Source organism: Nycticebus coucang, chromosome 24 (assembly GCF_027406575.1).
Source record: "Nycticebus coucang isolate mNycCou1 chromosome 24, mNycCou1.pri, whole genome shotgun sequence".
Classification (NCBI taxonomy): Eukaryota; Metazoa; Chordata; class Mammalia; order Primates; family Lorisidae; genus Nycticebus; species Nycticebus coucang.
Genome location: NC_069803.1, coordinates 26,309,172 through 26,327,535, shown reverse-complemented (window position 1 = coordinate 26,327,535; position 18,364 = coordinate 26,309,172). Strand labels below are relative to the sequence as shown.

Sequence of the window (18,364 nt, the reverse complement as noted above, 5' to 3'; positions counted from 1 at the left end):
TGCCATATTTTTTATCGAGCTGTTTTCTTATTATTTAATCTTAAGGGTTGCTATTATATATTCTGGAACAAATCATTTATCAGCTATGCGATTATGCAAATATTTTTCTTGCACTATGCGGCTTGCCTTTCATTCTCTTAGCAGAGACTTTAAGTGGCAGTTCTTCAATTTTGATGAAATCCAATTTTTTTATTATTTTTATTTTTTTATTATTATTTTTTTATTATTTTTATTATTTTTTCTTTCATGGGTCATGCTTTTGGAGTCATATCTAAAAAAAAAATTCTCGAACTAACGCCAGAATCTTTGACTCACCACAGATCACAAAGACTTTCTATAATAGTTTCAAGTTTCACTTTGGGGACATGATACATGCGTGTTAGATGTTTGTGACTAGTGAGAGGTAGGCTTCAGATTCCTGTAGGAGGAGGGCTGGTGTGCCAGGAGCTTGCCCAGTGTCTGGGCCATCTTCAGCCTTAGGTTTTTCCTTTGCGCTACAAGAAGGGTGCCTGGGTGAGCAGGTGAGAGGGGGTGGGTGCTGATGGGCTGCATGAGGGAGCTGGGGTGGGCCGATATCCACTCAAGTGTTCACATGACTTGACACCTTGCTCTGTCTGGGTGCCAGGCAGGCTGCCCTGTGTGAAGCTGAAGTGTGCTGGGCGTGTGCACACCTATCTACACACGGTGCACACACACATAGGCACAATGAGGTTTTCTCTTCTTACCTTTTCCCTTCTTCCTGCCTTAGACTACTGTTCCGTGTTCAGTGTTTGTTAGACTCTCTGGGGTGTAGCATGACTCTTCCTGGACTTGGGTGTTCTCTGATGTTCAGACTAAGCTTCTGCCTTGGCAGCCACTACATCTTTGTGTCTTTGGGGAGGAGTCTCTCAGAGATCTGCCTTGCCCCTAGTCTGTAGGTCTGAACCCAACAATTATGCCCCTTCCTCTTGTGGAAGTGGGATTTTCTTTTTTTGTTTGGACACAGAGTCAGACTCTGTCACTTTGGCTAGAATGAGGTGTTGTCATCATAGTTCACAGCAACCTCAAACTCTTGGCTCAAGCAATCCTCTTGCCTCATCTTCCTGAGTAGCTGGGACTACAGGCACCACACCCAGCTAAGGTTTCTGCTTTTTGTAGAGCTAGGATCTCGCTTTGCTCAGGCTGATATTGAACTCCTGAGCTCAAGCAATCCACCTGCCTCGGGCCTCCCAGACTGCTGGGTTACAGGTGTGAGCAAGCATACCCAACCTGGAAAAAGGTCTTTTTCTCATTCCTTTCCCCAGGTTCAGTGGGTTTTCTCCAATTCCTTTTGTTCCATAAGGAATACAGGAAAGACTGAAACAGGTGGGACTGTGTGCCTTTTCTGCAGGGCTGTTTCTCCTTCCTACAGGCCCACACTAAGATGGCTGCTTCCTCGGGGCTCTGTTTCGAGACACTACTTCTCTGTACAGCCTTTCAGGAGAGGCAGTAAAGTGGCCAAGTGGGTTCACCTGCCAAGGAACCAGCTGGGTCTTAGCAAGGCTCATCATAAAGCAACAATCAGCTTCCCTTGCTTCTCCCATTTCCCTTTTCTCTCATTCTTTCTGCCCTGGCACCTCTCAAATAAAGCATTAGCGCTTAATCCTTGCCTTAGTCTTTGTTTTATAGAGAACAGAGACAAATCCTTTGTTCATTAACTTACAGCTTTCTGCTTTTGTAGTAGTATTTAAGGCTGCAAATTTCCAAGTACTGCTTTGGCTGCATTCATTGAGTTTTGATGTGCTTTATGTTTGTTACTGCTCAGCTCTCAGCAGTTTCTCTCTCACAAACAGTGTTCAGACCAAACAGGCAAGGTGGAGTTTTTTTTGAGACAGAGTCTCACTTAAGATCACTTGAACTCAGGAGTTCAAGATCAGCCTGAGCAAAAAGAGCTAAACACATAAGGGTTGGTAGACTTTACAAGAGGGAAGCTCAGATTTTAAAACTTTTCTTATTATCTGAAAAATTAAATTCACCATCAATTTAGATTTCACTTAATCACATTCATTAAAAGTTCAGTTCAAAAGATAAAGAGATGTATCTTTGGCTAGAGTGTTGTGGCATCAGAGCTCACAGCAACCTCAAACTCTTGGGCTCAAGTCATCTTCTTTCCTTGGTCTCCTGTGTAGCTGGGACTATAGGCATCCACCACACCCAGCTAGTTTTTCTATTTTTGGTAGAAATGGGGGGGGGGGGAGGGCCTCGCTCTTTCTCAGACTGGTCTTGAACTCCTGAGCTCAAGCAATCCACTTGCCTTAGCCTCCCAGAGTGCTAGGATTACAGGTGTAAACCACTGCACCCAGCCAAGTCATCCTAGGCTTTTCGTTGAAGGCGTACCCCTTTAAGGTTCCAGCTTACATGCAGGGAAACCAGTTTATACCCCCCCCAACCTTATGTAAGCCCAAGGGCTCATCTTCTGTCTTGATGTGGTTCCTGAAACCCTCATCTAGACCTGCCACTCGATCCTACAATTCCTCTACTAGGCATATACCCAGACCAAAAATCACATTATAACAAAGATATTTGTATCAGAATGTTTATTGCAGCCCAATTCATAATTGCTAAGTCATGGAAAAAGCCCAAGTGCCCATCGATCCACAAATGGATTAATAAATTGTGGTATATGTACACCATGGAATATTATGCAGCCTTAAAGAAAGATGGAGACTTCACCTCTTTCATGTTTACATGGAATGAGCTGGAACATATTCTTCTTAGTAATGTATCTCAAGAATGGAAGAAAAAGTATCCAATGTACTCGGCCCTACTATGAAACTAATTTATAGCTTTCATATGAAAGCTATAACTCAAATATAACCTAAGAATATGGGGAAAGGGAGGGGAGGGAAGGGGGAGGATAGGCAGAGGGAGAGTAATTGGTGGGACCACACCTGTGGTGCATCTTACAGGGGTACGAGTGAAACTTACTAAACATAGAATATAAATGTCTTAACACAATAACTAAGAAAATGCCAGGAAGGCTATGTTAACCAGCGTGATGAAAATATGTCAAATGGTCTAAAAACCAGTGTATGGTGCCCCATGATTGCATTAATGTACACAGCTATGATTTAATAATAAATAATTTTTTTTAATGCCCGTAAGGCACCTTGCAGTCAGCGTCACGTTAATGCTTTTGTTTTCAGTTACCTGTAGCCTTTGTGCCCCCATGATCATATTAATGTACACAGCTATGATTTAATAAAAATAAAAAAAGAAAAAAAAAGAAATATATTCTATTTCATGCCATTATAAGTGGAATTGATTTCAAATGTTAACTTCAGACATTTATTGACAGTGTATATAAATACAGCTGACTACAGTTATTAAACTCCTTTATTATTGCTAAAAAAAAAAAGAATTCTTTCACTGTCTTGCAAGCTTAACCATGCATGTGAAAAAGAGCTTATCTAACTTTCCCCGTGTGTCTAGGTGTTCTCTTGTAAAAGATTTTCCAGTGTTCCAGATTGCCCTATTTCCAGAAAGGACAATCTACACGTGATTTTTAAGTGCCCATTTAAGATGACTATATTTAACCATAACACTTAATCCAGTATGCTTTGGTGAGAATTTGTTGGTGGGGATTATTTTTATACTTTGGCCTGTATGTCCAGATGATATTGAACAATAAAGTAAATAAAATGCACGTTTTTCTAAATTATTAAAAAGAGCTAAATACATAAGTGTTGCTAGACTCTACAAGAGGGAAGCTCAGATTTTAAAACTTTTCGTATTATCTGAAAAAAATAAATTCACCATTAATTTAGATTTCACTTAATCACATTCATTAAAAGCTCAGTTCAAAAGATAAAAGAAGAGACGTATCTTAAGGAACTTTTTTAAATGAGAAGGACTATTGATAATGAAAATGATATTGATCGTGAACATAATATGTGCTGAATATAAAAATTCAAGTACCGCAGAAAAACACACAAAAAAATTAAAATTAAAATCACACCATCCAAAAATAACTACCATTATCATTTGGCCAAAACAAATATATACATCTCTCGAAATGATAAGTGGATGAGTGAATGGACAGAGAGAAAGAAAATTATGAAACAGATCATATGTATTTCTTATATATGTTACATATAATTTTTGGACTATCTCTTGATTCAGGATATATATACATATACATATATATTTTTTTGTTTGTTTGTTTGTTTGTAATTTTTGGCCGGGGCCGGGTTTGAACCTGCTACCTCCGGTATATGGGGCTGGCACCTTACTCCTTTGAGCCACAGGCATCTCCCTTATTTTTATATTTTTATTTAAATTATTTAACAGAAGAAAAATTACTAAGACTAAATGGAAGGAAACATTCAACTCCAGAAAGGTTTTTTTCGGTCTTTCGGTTTTTAGCATAGGAAACAGTAATCACCAAAGATAGTTTTAGAAAGCTGAGAAAAAAAGATTATGAACATCTGGGCAGCACCTGTGGCTCAAAGGAGTAGGGAGCTGGCCCCATATGCCGGAGGTGGTAGGTTCAAGCCCAGCCCTGGCCAAAAACCACACGAAAAAAAAAATCATTATAAACATCATTAAGTACCCTCTTTCTGATAAGCCAGACTCAAATGTTAGGTGAAATTGTCTAATTTTAAAATTTGGCAACTAATTCCTTATTTATTTTTATTTCTTTCTTTCTTTATTTTTGAGACAGTGTCCCTCTGTTGCCCTGGGTGGAATGCTGTGGTATCATAGCTCACAGCAACCTCAAACTCTTGGGCTCAAGCAATCCTCTTGCCTCAGCCTCCCAAGTGACTGAGAATACAAGTGCCCAGCACAACCCCCAGCTGGTTTTATCTTTAGAGATGGGGTCTCACTCTTGCTCAGGTTGGTCTCGAACTCCTGAGCTCAAGCAATCCACTAGCCCTGCTCTCCCAGAGTGCTAAGATTATAGGCCTGAACCACCGTGCCCAGCCACAATTCATTATTTTAAATATATGTGCTGGCCAAACAAAACACATCCATGGGCCCCACATTGCAAAGCGTGACCTAACCCGAGGGTGATGGGATTGACATTTCAGGACCCCATCACTTGCAGAGAAATATTCCTCCTGCTCCAAGTCAGATAGAATCATGTCAGCTCTCAACATCCTCCTCCACGTTTTCCAAGTTTTTAAGTCCAGTCTTAAAAGACCTTTCCAGATGAAATTGCCTTTTCTTTTTAATACCATATTTTCCCAGTGGTTGAAAATAATGTTGTAGCAGTGGGGAATAAAGCAATAGGAATAATAAAAGAATGTCAACTTATTAAAACTACCTGTTGGTTACCCCCTAATGTGGTGACTTAGTTGCTTTGTCAGAAATAAGAAGGCTGCTTGGCTTGTAATGTTCCAATCACTGGGAAGAATCAAACCGACTGGACGTCCACAACGTAAGAGACTGGCCTGGGGACCAAGCCAAGCATCTGATGGACAGCTGGTTGGATAGGTGGATGCAAGGGGAGTTAAGATCCCTTTCAGCTTCAGGTTTGCTTCCAATGAATTAATTTCATTAATTTCCTTCTTTGTAAAAGAAGAAAGTGCAGCGAGACAGAAAGTTTGGGGAGTAGACTGAGAAAGAAAAGACAAAAGGGAAGAAAGATGGAGACTTTACCTCTTTCATGTTTACATGGATGGAGCTGGAACATATTCTTCTTAGTAAGGTATCTCAAGAATGGAAGAAAAAGTATCCAATGTACTCAGCCCTACTTTGAAACTAATTTATGGCTTTCACATGAAAGCTATAACCCAGTTATAACCCAAGAATAGGGGGAAGGGGGAAAGGGAGGGGAGGAAGGGGGCAGGTGGGCAGAGGGAGGGTGATAGGTGGGATTACACCTGCGGTGCATCTTACAAGGGTACATGTGAAACTTAGTAAATGTCGAATGTAAATGTCTTAACACAATAACTAAGAAAATGCCAGGAAGGCTATGTTAACCAATGTGATGAAAATGTGTCAAACGGTCTATAAAACCAGTGTACGGTGCCCCATGATCACATTAATGTACACAGCTGTGATTTAATAAAAAAAAAAAAAGAAAACAAAAGAAAAAAATTACAAATAGAGGTGTTGGCTTCTTCTTATTGTCTTGCAAGCTTCTAAATTATTAAAAATAATTTAATAATTATTAAAAGAGTCTCTTACTTAAAAGAGACTGGCCCCATAATGTTACTGAAAATGCTTACACCTGCTCCCTTACGACTGAGGTTAGGTTGCCCGCCAAGGATATCATAGGAGGAAGCAAGTATTTATCAGTTTTTGCTCTTTCAGTGCAACTGAACAGCTTTCTGAAACTACTAAAAAAATTCCCCTAGTATGTTTTACTGATACAGTAAGTATGATCTTTTATTACCTGTGCCTTAACTTGAAACTGACAGAAAAGGCACAGTTGCTATTAAGGCTGAAAATTACAGATAGAACTAAAGTCTTTATCATCATTTTTAAGAAAAGAATAGCTATACTTAAAAAAAGGTAACCCATTTTTTGGTGGGGGTGTATTAAGAGCTGGCTTCCCAAGAAAGATGTTTATTTTGTGATTTGCTGGTACGGAAAAGCTCTCTTCCCCACTCAAAACCTATCTCCTAAACTTAACTGACTTCTAAAATTTCTCCATCCAAAACAGATCTTTCTGTTTCCTATACATATGCATATATTAGGAAAGCAGTATCCTTATTATTTAAACGTACATATGAGTTTTAGTTACTAAGTTTAGTTACTTAACTAAGTACTACTATTAGTTATTTGAGTAGACTCAGAAGAAGAGGAAGAGGCAGGTCTACCAACATCAACGAAGGAAATGACACCATTGGGCAAAGTTCACCTCTGGATTTACCAGATCAGAGTCCAGTAGTCTCAGCCTCTCCCTTCAGTAGATCGCATTGTCATCTTCCAAGCTAAAAAAATAATTTATTCAATCAGACATTTTGATTTTTTTTAGAAAAGGCTTATGTCTGCAAAGGATATTAGTAAGGATACCCATAACAGGAAACACCAATGCACACGACCTGTTGATAGGTAAATAAGTTGTGATGTGTTCCTGCTGGGGAATACCCCACAGTGAAAAAGAATGAATGAGTGCTGCTTATGTACACGTACCAATTCAAAGGAAATCTTGAATTCTTTTTTCAGATTCTTTTGCAACTAATTGATTAATCGTTGTTAGCATTATCACAATTCTCTTTATTTTACTTCCAAACCATTTTTGGTCTCTGGGGTAGGAATCATACTCATTAAAGGTGATTGCAATGTGAAATTTACTAGGTGTAGAATATAAATGTCTTAACACAATAACTAAGAAAATGCCGTGAAGGCTATGGTAACCAGTTTGATGAAAATATTTCAAATTGTATATAAAACCAGCACATTGTACCCCATGATTGCATTAATGTACACAGCTATGATTTAATAAAAAAAAATAAGTAAATAAAAAAAGTGATTGCAAAACCTGCCGTTCAAGGAACAAAGATGTGTTTGGCCATAAATGATTCTATTGGAGGGGGCACATTGGGGTTGGGAGATGGACCTGAAAAATGAATTCTGGCCTCCTCTGAAGTCTCTGTGCTAATCTTTAATGAACTAGTTAATTTTCTACAAACAGAATCTCTAGTCATATTTTATCCTGGAACATGCCAAAGCTACCTCCCCAGTGTGACTTAGTGATACAATGTTTACAAGAGTTCGCCTTCTTCTTTTAGTTATTTTGGTTCACCCCATAAATAATCACTACCTTTCACTGAGTGGGAGAGATGCTTGGAAAATTCTCCACCATTTCATTCCTGAGCTCCCTGCTGGAAGAGGCTCGCAGATGGTCTCATTCTGGGTACACATGCAGCCTCTCTCCCTAGTGAAAAGAACTGATGTTTTAGGGTTGTTGCCCGTCACCAACGTAGGATGAAGCAAGAAAAAATAAAAATCCGTAATCATGATGGCATTCAGTAAGAATTGCAGTGGGAATTCAGAAATGCAGTGTGAAATTAACCCAAACTGGAATTTGCCTAAATGATTAGAAATTGAATGATGACCCTTTTAGAAACATTGTTTTGATACTTGTGATGACTACAAGTTAGTCACAATCTTAGTTTTATTGACTTGACCTCTGAGTTTATTAAAGAATTAAGAGTTAATCAAAAAAAAAAAAAAATACAAGTGAGTGGAGCTCAGTGAAGGGAAAGGCAGGAAGTCATGGGCATGGCCAGATTTCAAGAACTCTTAGAACCAGAGTGTCATGGCTGTGATAAAAATTGCAAACTGGGACACAGAACAAGGTATAATAAGTGAAGAAAAAAGTTCTATGAATGTTCTAGGAAATCTAAGGATTGAGTTGCTTGAAGGACTTCGCTAAAATTATCTAGCAAACTATTTGAAGAGGTCAGCCACATCTAAGACTGTCACTCTTTTATCTTCATGTGAGTAGGTGACAGCATTATGTATTTACTGAGGATAAATCACTGGCCATAACTCTTTCTCAGCCCTCATAGAGAAGAGACCATTTCATTTATACTACATTGCCCAGTGTATTGGAAAGTCAGGAGCTTAATACATGTTTATTTAATTGAATGTAAGTACACTAAATACTTCCCTAAAATATATACAATTTTGGGCTTTTACACATGGTTATCATGTCGATTATTCTATGGTGTCCTTCTTATTCTCCAATAAAGATGTAGGACCAGGGTCATTCCAGGCCTCCAGGGCAGGGTGCCACGGCTTACTGGGAAATAGAATTCGTAATTCCCAATCTTAGAGTCTCTACTCTTTCTAGGCTCATGGGATCTGAGACACCAGGATTCTTTTTCCATTTTCTTAGCTTTCTTTTGGGACTCAGTGTTTCTAAGGTAATCAAATAACACTTCTCAGAGGTGCCAGGCCTTGGAAACTGTTGGCTTTTCAGTGTATGACCAGAGTTGTATAGAGGAGAAGAGGGAAGAATATTCTAAGCAAAGAGAATGGCGTAATCCAAGTCAGGAAGGCTAATAGGCATATTCGGACAGTTCAAATTAGCTGCGGTATAAAGTTTAAAGAATAGTGGAAAGGGAGACCAGAAATGCCCACTGAAATTATATTGCAGAGGCGAATTCAACAGTTCCTGAGCACACACCATATGCCCAGCCTCATGGCAGGTGCTAACAGTGTAGTGTCAAATAAGACAGGTGTCTACTGGTAAGAACCTTGATGAGCCAAGGGCATCTGAGATTTTAGTAAGCTCACTCATCAAGCACATTTATTTCAGTAGCATTTTTCCCACGTAAGTTTGACATTACGGACACAGCCAAAGTCAAGCCAAGTAGGCCTCAGCAAAGACGCAGGCTATCCTAGCCTGGGCCTCTGCCTGACCCAGCCTGGTGTGCTGCGGGGGTGATCTTGCCCCTGCCTCTTGGCTTACTTCTTCTAAGCAGAGTCTGGAATGTCACATGTCCTTTCCGCAGATGCAGGGCTGGTTCTGCTTCTTGTCTAGGATGTTCTCTGAGGCCACTTCTCGCAAGGGCCACTGCCCTTGCCCTTGTTTCTTCCTCCGAGGCGTGTGACAGTTGTACATAATGACCGGACTCTCAATGAAGATGGAATAAGAAGGCTTAGCAGGTGCATCTTAGAATGGGTACAGGCGAAACTTACTAAAGGCAGAATACAAATGCCTACATACAATAACCAAGAAAATGCCATGAAGGCTACTGTGAACAGTTTGATGAGAATATTTCAGATTGTATATGAAACCAGCACATTGTACTAATGTACGCAGCTATGATTTAACAATAAAAAAATTTTTTAAAATAAAAAAAAACTGAAAAGTTCCACAGGGGGACAAAAAAAAGAATGCTTAGTAAGCAACTGGGATTCTCCGACAATCTCAGAGGTTCCACCTAAATTATAAGCCATTTCATTTGCTACCTGGTGAGAGGCACATCTTCCTGCTAATTAACAGTGACCCTCCTTAGCCATGAGCTGCTATCTGCATTCCCACAACCCATCTGGAGAGGAGTCCAGACCCTGGGGAGTTTCTATTTTTATCAGGCTCTGGCATTGCCCTTACATTCCATTACAACTGATCCAGGAGTCACAGAAAACTTGAATTGTGCTCTTTTTTCCCACCTAAGTCCACTATAAACTAGATAAAGGGCTTTTTGCACTCTTATTCATTATACTGCAAGAGCAAATGGAAGGAAGCATTCCATTAAAAAAAAACACTGCTTGGGCCTAGCTACTTAGCTTCTGGGGCCTGTTCCACCTTATCTGAATAAAAGGCTTAGGGGAAATTAACTGATAGAAACACAGGAGGTGGGGTGCATGGTGACCCAGTTAATAAGGCAGTGCTAGTCCCCACAGTGGGGCTTGCTTGGAGCGAGGGACAGCAGAGGGTCCAAATGGGAGCATGATGGGGGCTTTCTCTCTTCCTGCAGAGGAAGAAAACTGTTAGATAGACATGGCAGCTTGTTCTATGAACAAAGAGGAGACAGCCGCCCCTGGTAAGACGCTCAGTGTGGAGGAAGAGCACGGGCTTCAGAGCCACCAGGTGCCAGAGTTCAAGTTCCCTTCCTCTCCTCGCTTGTTTCATGGTCACGGGCAAGTTGCTTAGTCTCTTAGGTTTCCTAATCTGTAATACAAAAGTATTATTATCCTCCAAGCCCTTTCAAAAAATTATATGAGATTATATACGGAAGGCATTTAAGAAGTGCCGGGCACATGGTGAGCACATGCTAAGTGCACTTGTATTAGCTGAATTTTGGGTCTCCGTTCTTCAAATGACCCAGTAGTCCCACAGACAGGTGATTTGCCTTTTCTTTAAAGTGGAAAGGACGCAGACCTTGTAGACCCTAACTGGTAAATATTAACTCAATGTTAATTTACTGTCCAGCTGACAACACTCTTCATGAAAGAAAGCACTATTGATAATTGTGCCAAGACCACTGACATAAATTGAGACCATCCAGAACAAACAAGGAACGTGACTTAAAGTGAAGAGCCAGGGAGACAGACATTGGAGGTCCATAGTCAGTGGTCACAGTGGGGCACCATCTAACTGATCTTTCAGGATTTGATTCCTAGCCTAAAATGAGCTTCCAGATCACCCATGGTATTAGGAAAGAATTTCAGAGCTATGCCTGTGATCTCAAGAATTAATATCTATGGAACCTATGCGTGTGTGTGGGTAGGAGGGTGACACTGCTGATTTTGATGCAAAACCATGGTTGCTCCCGCTGATGGTTGCTTCTCTCTAGCTGTTAATAATGGACAATAAGAATAAATTAAATTTCTTTTTTTTAATTAAATCATACCTGTGTACATTAATGCAATCATGGGGCACCATACACTGGTTTTATAGACCGTTTGACATATTTTCATCACACTGGTTAACATAGCCTTCCTGGCATTTTCTTAGTTATTGTGTTAAGACATTTACATTCTACATTTACTAAGTTTCACATGTACCCTTGTAAGATGCACCGCAGGTGTAATCCCACCAATCACCTTCCCTCCACCCACCTCGCCCCTCCCTCCCTTAAATTTCTATCAGACCTTTATAATGACTATTATTTTTCACACGTTATCCCATCTGATCTCTGACACAGCCTTCCTCTGAAGCATCACATGTTCTTCCAGTGAGACAGGTAGAGGCTACCAGTATCATTCTGGAATTAGACTCCAAACTTTGACTTGGAGTTGATTTTTCGCATTCTATGATTATTCTCTGAGAGCACAATGCCAACACTCATGAAAGCCATGGAATTACTGACTTCTGTCCCCAGGCAAATACTGACCTGTTGAGTATCCCATAGATGAGTTTGCAACTCCTAGAATCCTACATGGATGAAATTATGCAGTATGGGCCTTTTTTGGAGAGTTTATCCCATAATCAAGGCTCAGCTGAGACCCCCAAATAGTATACCCTAGGAGCAGGGCTGTTCTAGAAACAATAGCAAAGCTTAAAGCCAAGACTCAAAGAATCAAACTGATTTACTTACCGGTCTCTTTGCAGGCACTTACCCTGTGTTTGCACAGCTAAATATTTGGCCATAGATTTACCAGGACCCAGCTGCAGATAGCTGGGACTTCTCTGCACAGCCTTCTCCTTGCTGACACCTGGTTTTGCAAATTTCACCCACCTCAGCATTCCTGAGTAACAGCCTCTGTTTCCTCCACCCAGACCTTGATTAGGTCTCCACTTCCCTGTGCCCAACTTGGAAAATGCCCTTAAGGGGAAAACGAGGATAGTGCTGGGCTCCTCTCCATGGGTTTCCTCCTCTAGAGGTTCAAACCCTAAATGCTTCAGGAAAGGTGTTCATATACTGTGTCCGTTGTCATTCTCTTTTTTTAATGGCAGGAGTATAAGTTAATACCCATTACTGTGTTATGGCCAGAGCATTTGAATGACGGCATACATTAAATAAACAAGGGCAATGTCAACAACTCTCAGGATTTTTTTTTTGAGCTAATTAAATTCAACATGCATTATTGAAACTTGCTATTATATAGAAGGCACCAGGTAAAGGATTATTAGGAATCAAATAGGAAGAAAGCAAAAATCCTTGCTCTGAAAGGTCTCCCTGGGTGGAGAAAAAAAAAGAATAGCAATAAGCTGTCAGACACTGGAGGTTCATAAGGCCATAAAGGGGAATTAGAGGGCTTACAGGAGCACAGGGAGGGTGTCTGATTTTGTGGGAATGGTGGTAGGTACCTAGTGTTTTGGAACATTTTCTTACAATCTCATTTGGGGATTGAAGAATGGTCACCTGCATAACCCCAAACTATACTCTTTTAAAGCTTGAGATACTCTCTAAACTTTGTGTCTGGTAGACAGACAGATACCATTCTAGTTCTATTTTGCATCAGACTCCAGACAGTCAGATGAGCCGGTTTCCCTGGGCCCACACATTAAATACGCTGTCAAGACAACTGCATTATTATCTCCATCGGGAGAAAGAATTGGAAATGAAAAATGTCCTTTGAACAAAAGTAAATGAGAAGCAGCAAGAATAAGGTGACAGTTGAAAGATGACAGGGCTAGACTCGAATAAGCAAAGGGATAAGTATATTTAGATCTGCTTAATACGTTAGGAGTCCTTTTTGGAACATGTTCTTTCTACATGGTTAGGAGAGCTTTGCTTTCAAAACCTTGCCCGTCTGCTCTTCTGAAAGAGCAGATCGCTTGATCATCACTAGAATCTATTCAAGACCAACGTACTCGGCTATGCGACAACAATTGGTATCGGGCTTTTCTTTTATTTTTTTAATTCAGATTAATATGAGGTTACAAACGATTAGGTTACATTGTTTGAGCTTGTTAGGTAAAGTGCCTGTTTTTGTGCCCCTCACCCAGAGGGTGCACCATATCCCCTTAACTGTGCCTGTTAGGGGAAAGCACACCAATCCCCCTCCCCGCTTCTCCCTACTTGAATTTAATTGACTCTTTCTCTTGTGTGATCATGTATTTATTTGCCTACTGGTTTCATATTAGTATCGAGTACATCGGATCCTTGCTTTTCCATTCTTGTGATACTTTACTTAGGAGAATGTTCTCCAACTCCATCCAGGTTCATAGACATCTGACTTTTCATGAGACAGACTTCAAGACTGACCACCTGAAGACACCATTTATCCTTCCTGCTTCATGTGCGCTACTTTGGACATAATGGACATAAAGGAGTCTTGGTTCTCTTTAATAGGAGATAGTATTTAGGGGATACAATTGAATGGACTATTAATTGGAACTGCATTGATCATGGTTTCTAGGATTTCTTAGTAGTCAAAGTCAGGGCGCCTGTGGCTCAGTGAGTAGGGTGCTGGCCCCACATGCCGAGGGTGGCGGGTTCAAACCCAGCCCCAGCCAAACTGCAACCAAAAAATAGCTGGGCGTTGTGGCGGGCACCTGTAGTCCCAGCTGCTCGGGAGGCTGAGGCAAGAGAATCGCGTAAGCCCAAGAGTTAGAGGTTGCTGTGAGCCGTGTGATGCCATGGCACTCTACCGAGGGCGGTACAGGGAGACTCAGTCTCTAGGGACGGAGGGAGGAGGGTGGGGCCTTGGTGTGTGTCACACTTTATGGGGGCAAGACATGATTGCAAGAGGGACTTTACCTAACAATTGCAATCAGTGTAACCTGGCTTATTGTACCCTCAATGAATCCCCAACAATAAAAAAAAAAAAAGGGAAAAAAATAAAAATAAAAAAATACACCATTTGTCTTGCAAATTCACTGGTATACAGTAGAGACGTGTTTCCATTCCTCTATGTAAAGTGTGTCCTTTCTTCTCTCATTTCATGGACTTGATCTTCTAAAACGTTCGTTAAATGTAATTTTAGATATCTGTTTCTTGTTCATAAGTAACCTTGTTAATAATTAAAGGGGGGGGGAACTTCTGCTCTCAAATTCCCCTTAAAGTGAGTGATAAATGCTACTTGAAGTGTTAGCAAACTATACCCTATAGTTCAAATCCAATCCGCCTCTTTTATTTTGTACGGCCCATGCATTAAAAAGAAAGTTTACACTTTTAGAATTTTACACTTTTATTTATTTCTTGGGATTAAACTCTGATATCTCATCACTATAACCTTAAACCACAACCTAGTGAACAAAAGATGTTGTATCACTCAGCTGAGTTTACACCAATGTTCAAACCCTGTTGCTAGCAATTCTCTACTCTTTTATGATACTAACTAGAGTCTTTGGGTGAATTCTTAGATCCCGTGTTCTAGTAACTAATTGTCCAGCCAAGAGGATTTTCAGTCTCCCAGGGCAATAAGTCCTAAGTCAGAATTTGTGCTTCAAATTGAATGCAGTGAAGGGCTCAGCCAGACACAGTGGTGAACCAGTAGGGACAGTCACAAGTGAATGAAGCTTCCATGGTCAAGACTAGGTGATTGGATGGTCATGGAGGGGGCTGGGGAGTGAAGGGTTGAAAATGATAATGGATTTCTGGTTGGAACAAAGAAGAAGGCTGCCATTTACTGAGGAGGTAGCAGAGAAGAAAGAGTAGATTTTGTGAGAAGTGGTGAGTTTGGTTTGGTGGTTCTAAGGATGAGCTGGTTTAAAAACATCAGGAGAGATGCCTGATAATGGTTCTGCATGCAGCACTGGGGCTCAAGAACCAGGTATGGTCTAGGAATGGAGACTTGAGATTCATCTGGACCAAGTTTGAAACAAAGCAGCTGCCCTGACCTTGATCTCCCAGGGAAAATACCAGACAGTTTTCATTCCAGAAGCCCTGGTTAAGTTTGAAAAGAGTGAGCATGGTCCCTACAAGCAAAGCTAAGCTTTCTAAATATGGCATTTATTATGAAAGATTGAGGCGTGGCCAGTTCTTGTCTTCAAAGTGTCCATCATCAAAACAGTGCTGTACTCTATTGCCTTTTAAAATGAAAGAGGAAATTGCCCCTAATCTCTTTCTGCAGTTTTAAAATTGGCTGCACAACTATACTTAGCAACCCTATTATAGCTCCCAAAAAGACATTTTGTGGTTTTTAATAAGCTATTAAAATTCCTATATGTATTTGTTACATCCATTTGAATGCTTCCCACATTTGATGGAGGTCGGGCCCTGCGGTGGTCTAGTTGGGATCAAGCCTAGGGCTGTTTACCTAAGCAGCTGGGGGATGGGAGCAGAGATCTGCAAATAATCTCCATTGCTAGCTTAATCCGAGCAGAGGAGGGGTGTGCAGGGGGGTGAGGGTAGAGAGCAAGGGGTCCTTCTTACTCTTACTTTACTCAGAGCTAGAGGATTCTGCTAGAGGATGAGTCCAGTATCTAGGGCTACCTCTGGTCATTGAGAGGACCTGGTATATCCAGTCCAAGTAGTTCTCTGAATCCTCTGGATTCAAATTAAGCATCTTTACAATGACTCAGAACCCAAAATCCATCTGCCCACTCCTCTGCCAGCTTCCTCTACACAAGCATGACCCAACTCACCCATGTCCATGTCTGTGTTGGCAACAATCAGACTTGAATATGCGTAGGACTTCAAGCTGAATGTGAAGGAACATCGCCCTGAAACAGTCTTACCCTTCCTCCTTGGGAGATCGATTTTGGCTGTTCATATCCCTGCTTCAGATTTGCGATGTTTGGCCTTGGACTCATGGTCCGTGGATATGAGAAGAGATGCTGGCCATCGCCTCTTAATTGCAGGCTCCAACCCTTCCTCCAGGACCTTATAAAATATCTTTATAAGTACTGGAAGTAAAAGTTCTATGAAGTGCCTGACACTCGGTGGCATAAAATTATCTAGAGAATGGTCTTGTTGTCAAGTAAACATGAATGTCTTGAAGATGGAGAAGATAAAGTCTTGGAATGTGAGTTAAGACAGGCTCTGTTTCTCCATTTAAGAGTGTATTTCCAGCTGTGATTCACTGACGCAGGTGTCTTATGCTACATGTCATCCCATCAACCAATGTTGTCCATTGGCTCTGGGGAACATTTGTTGAGAATCATGTTCATCGCTGAGATATGAATGAAGAAGTCCTGGGATTGTGAGCATTGACTATGGCTTCTGTTCAGCATGTTGTTGAGGATACAGCAGTGAAATAAAAACACAAAAAAGCTCTACCCTCAAGCAGTTTATATTCAAGAAAAGGCACACAAAAAAAGAAATAACCAAAGGACAGAAGATGGTGGTAAGGGCTACTAGGAAGCAAGTTAGCCTGTGCCAAAGGAAGAAAGCTTGATTTTTAATGCACACTTGAAGATGGACAAAGAGAATCTAATACATTCAAGTCTGAGTAGATACACGGGGAGAGGGACAGGTCCCAAAGAGAAGAGTATCGGAGAACTACAGAAAGCATCGGAGAACTACAACCACATGAGCTGAGGTCACAGTCACCTGGGAGGGGATTAACAAAGTTACAGTGAAAACTCTTCTGTGGCAGGAAGAAAGCCTGGGTGTTGGACGTCCATAATTCATTTAAGAGACATTTATTGGAGATACTCACAGAATGTAAACTCCAAGGGCAGGAACCTTGTGTAAATCTAAAGCAGTGCCTGGCCCAGAGAAGATGCTGAGTAAATTATTTGTTAAAGTGAATGAATAATGGAAGAGAAGGTTGCATAGAATTGGTAGAACCAAATGATGAAAGGTTTTGAATGACAAGGGTGATGATCTTGAACTTGACCTCATCAGCAACTAAACAATAATGCACAACACATATCTTGGTACAAAACACCTGTGTGAGGTTCCCTTAATGACATCACTGAGCCCCTTGAAAAACCTCCCCTCCTTTTAGTTATTTCTTGAAATTTCTTCACATGGTTTCCACCATTTTCTTCTCTTTCTGTCCCATCTCTTTGGAGAGGACCAGATGACCACTTCCATAGTCTCTTAGACCCCAGATGTGCATGTGTGCAGCCCACATGTTACTAGGGAGCACAGGAGTTCTAGAGCCACCATACCCCTCTGTCCTCCATGGAGGAGAGAAAACCCTACCCCTGTCTGATGTGACTCTCTGTCTCTGGGCTTCAGAAAGGTGCCCTTCACAGGCACACCTCAGGACAGCAGCCCTTAGGTTCTCCTCCAGCCCTTCTTTCTGCAAGCTCAGAATAAACCTCCAGGACAGCCATCAGGGTGTCCTCCCTAAGCAACCCCCCCAATAATATCTTGGGTTCTCCTCCCTTCCAAAGCCAGCCCTATTCCCCTCTGGCCACCTCCCCACAGAGTTCCTTCATCATTCCACTTGACACAATCCTATTTTTCCCTTTCGGCTATTTCCATTTTCTAGAAGCATTTACTTTTACAGAAAGGAAGCGGTAGTGTCAATTACCTGTTCTTAGCCTTAAATTTGACAGCGAAAGGAACTGAGGCCCAGGAGGGAAAGATGACTCATGCAGCTTTCAGCAGCAGTCTACCCTACACGGCTGCTGGAGATGCTGGGGAGAAGAAAGGCAAATGTGGACGGTGCTCTGAAGAAAAGCATCTTGGGACCTGGTGACTGTTTGGAGGCAAAGGAAGGGAAGGGACCATGTCCACATTCTCTGATCAGACACTGTGTTGGGTCCCTCCCCTGACCTCCCCTGCAGCAAGAGGGGCAGCCTGAGCCCCTACCATTGGAGAGCACCCCCTCTGTGCTGCAGGATGAGACAATCAAAGAAAACAAGTGAACAAGACAACTTACAAACTGATGTGCGCTGTGGAAGGGATAAACCCCCAGCAGGTGTGAGTATAAAGTCTATTCATTCCTCTTTAGAAATGAGCGGTTGAGGAAAGCTTTCGTGTAGAGATGATAAGAAGATGATTTAAATGGGAGACTCAATGGTGATGCTTAAAAAGTGGCAAGGTTTGAAAAATAGGTGGGTCCATTAAAGGAGATCCACTTTAACAGAGATTCCCTGTTAAGGAAACAGCCCATAAAAGAACATGAGGACTTCTTCATCGGCAGCTTTTTC

General features: G+C 41.2%; 1 protein-coding gene and 1 long non-coding RNA gene across 8 annotated transcripts in view; one reads left to right on the top strand and one right to left on the bottom strand.

Annotated features, from left to right (window-relative positions):
- The window catches only part of LOC128576441 (uncharacterized), a 98,219-nt gene that overhangs the window by 12,690 nt on the left and 67,165 nt on the right, over positions 1-18,364 (bottom strand). The gene's annotated exons all lie outside the window — the stretch shown is intronic.
- The window catches only part of ADRA1A (adrenoceptor alpha 1A), a 96,184-nt gene that overhangs the window by 47,484 nt on the left and 30,336 nt on the right, over positions 1-18,364 (top strand). Inside the window, exon 2 of one of the 7 annotated variants that reach the window (XM_053578605.1) lies at positions 13,533-13,893. The exons of the other annotated variants lie outside the window; for them this stretch is intronic. Within the exon in view, the coding sequence (XP_053434580.1) occupies positions 13,533-13,540 (8 nt within the window). The 3' untranslated portion in view covers positions 13,541-13,893. Of the gene's footprint in view, positions 1-13,532; positions 13,894-18,364 lie in introns of those variants that run through there. 7 annotated transcript variants of the gene reach the window in all.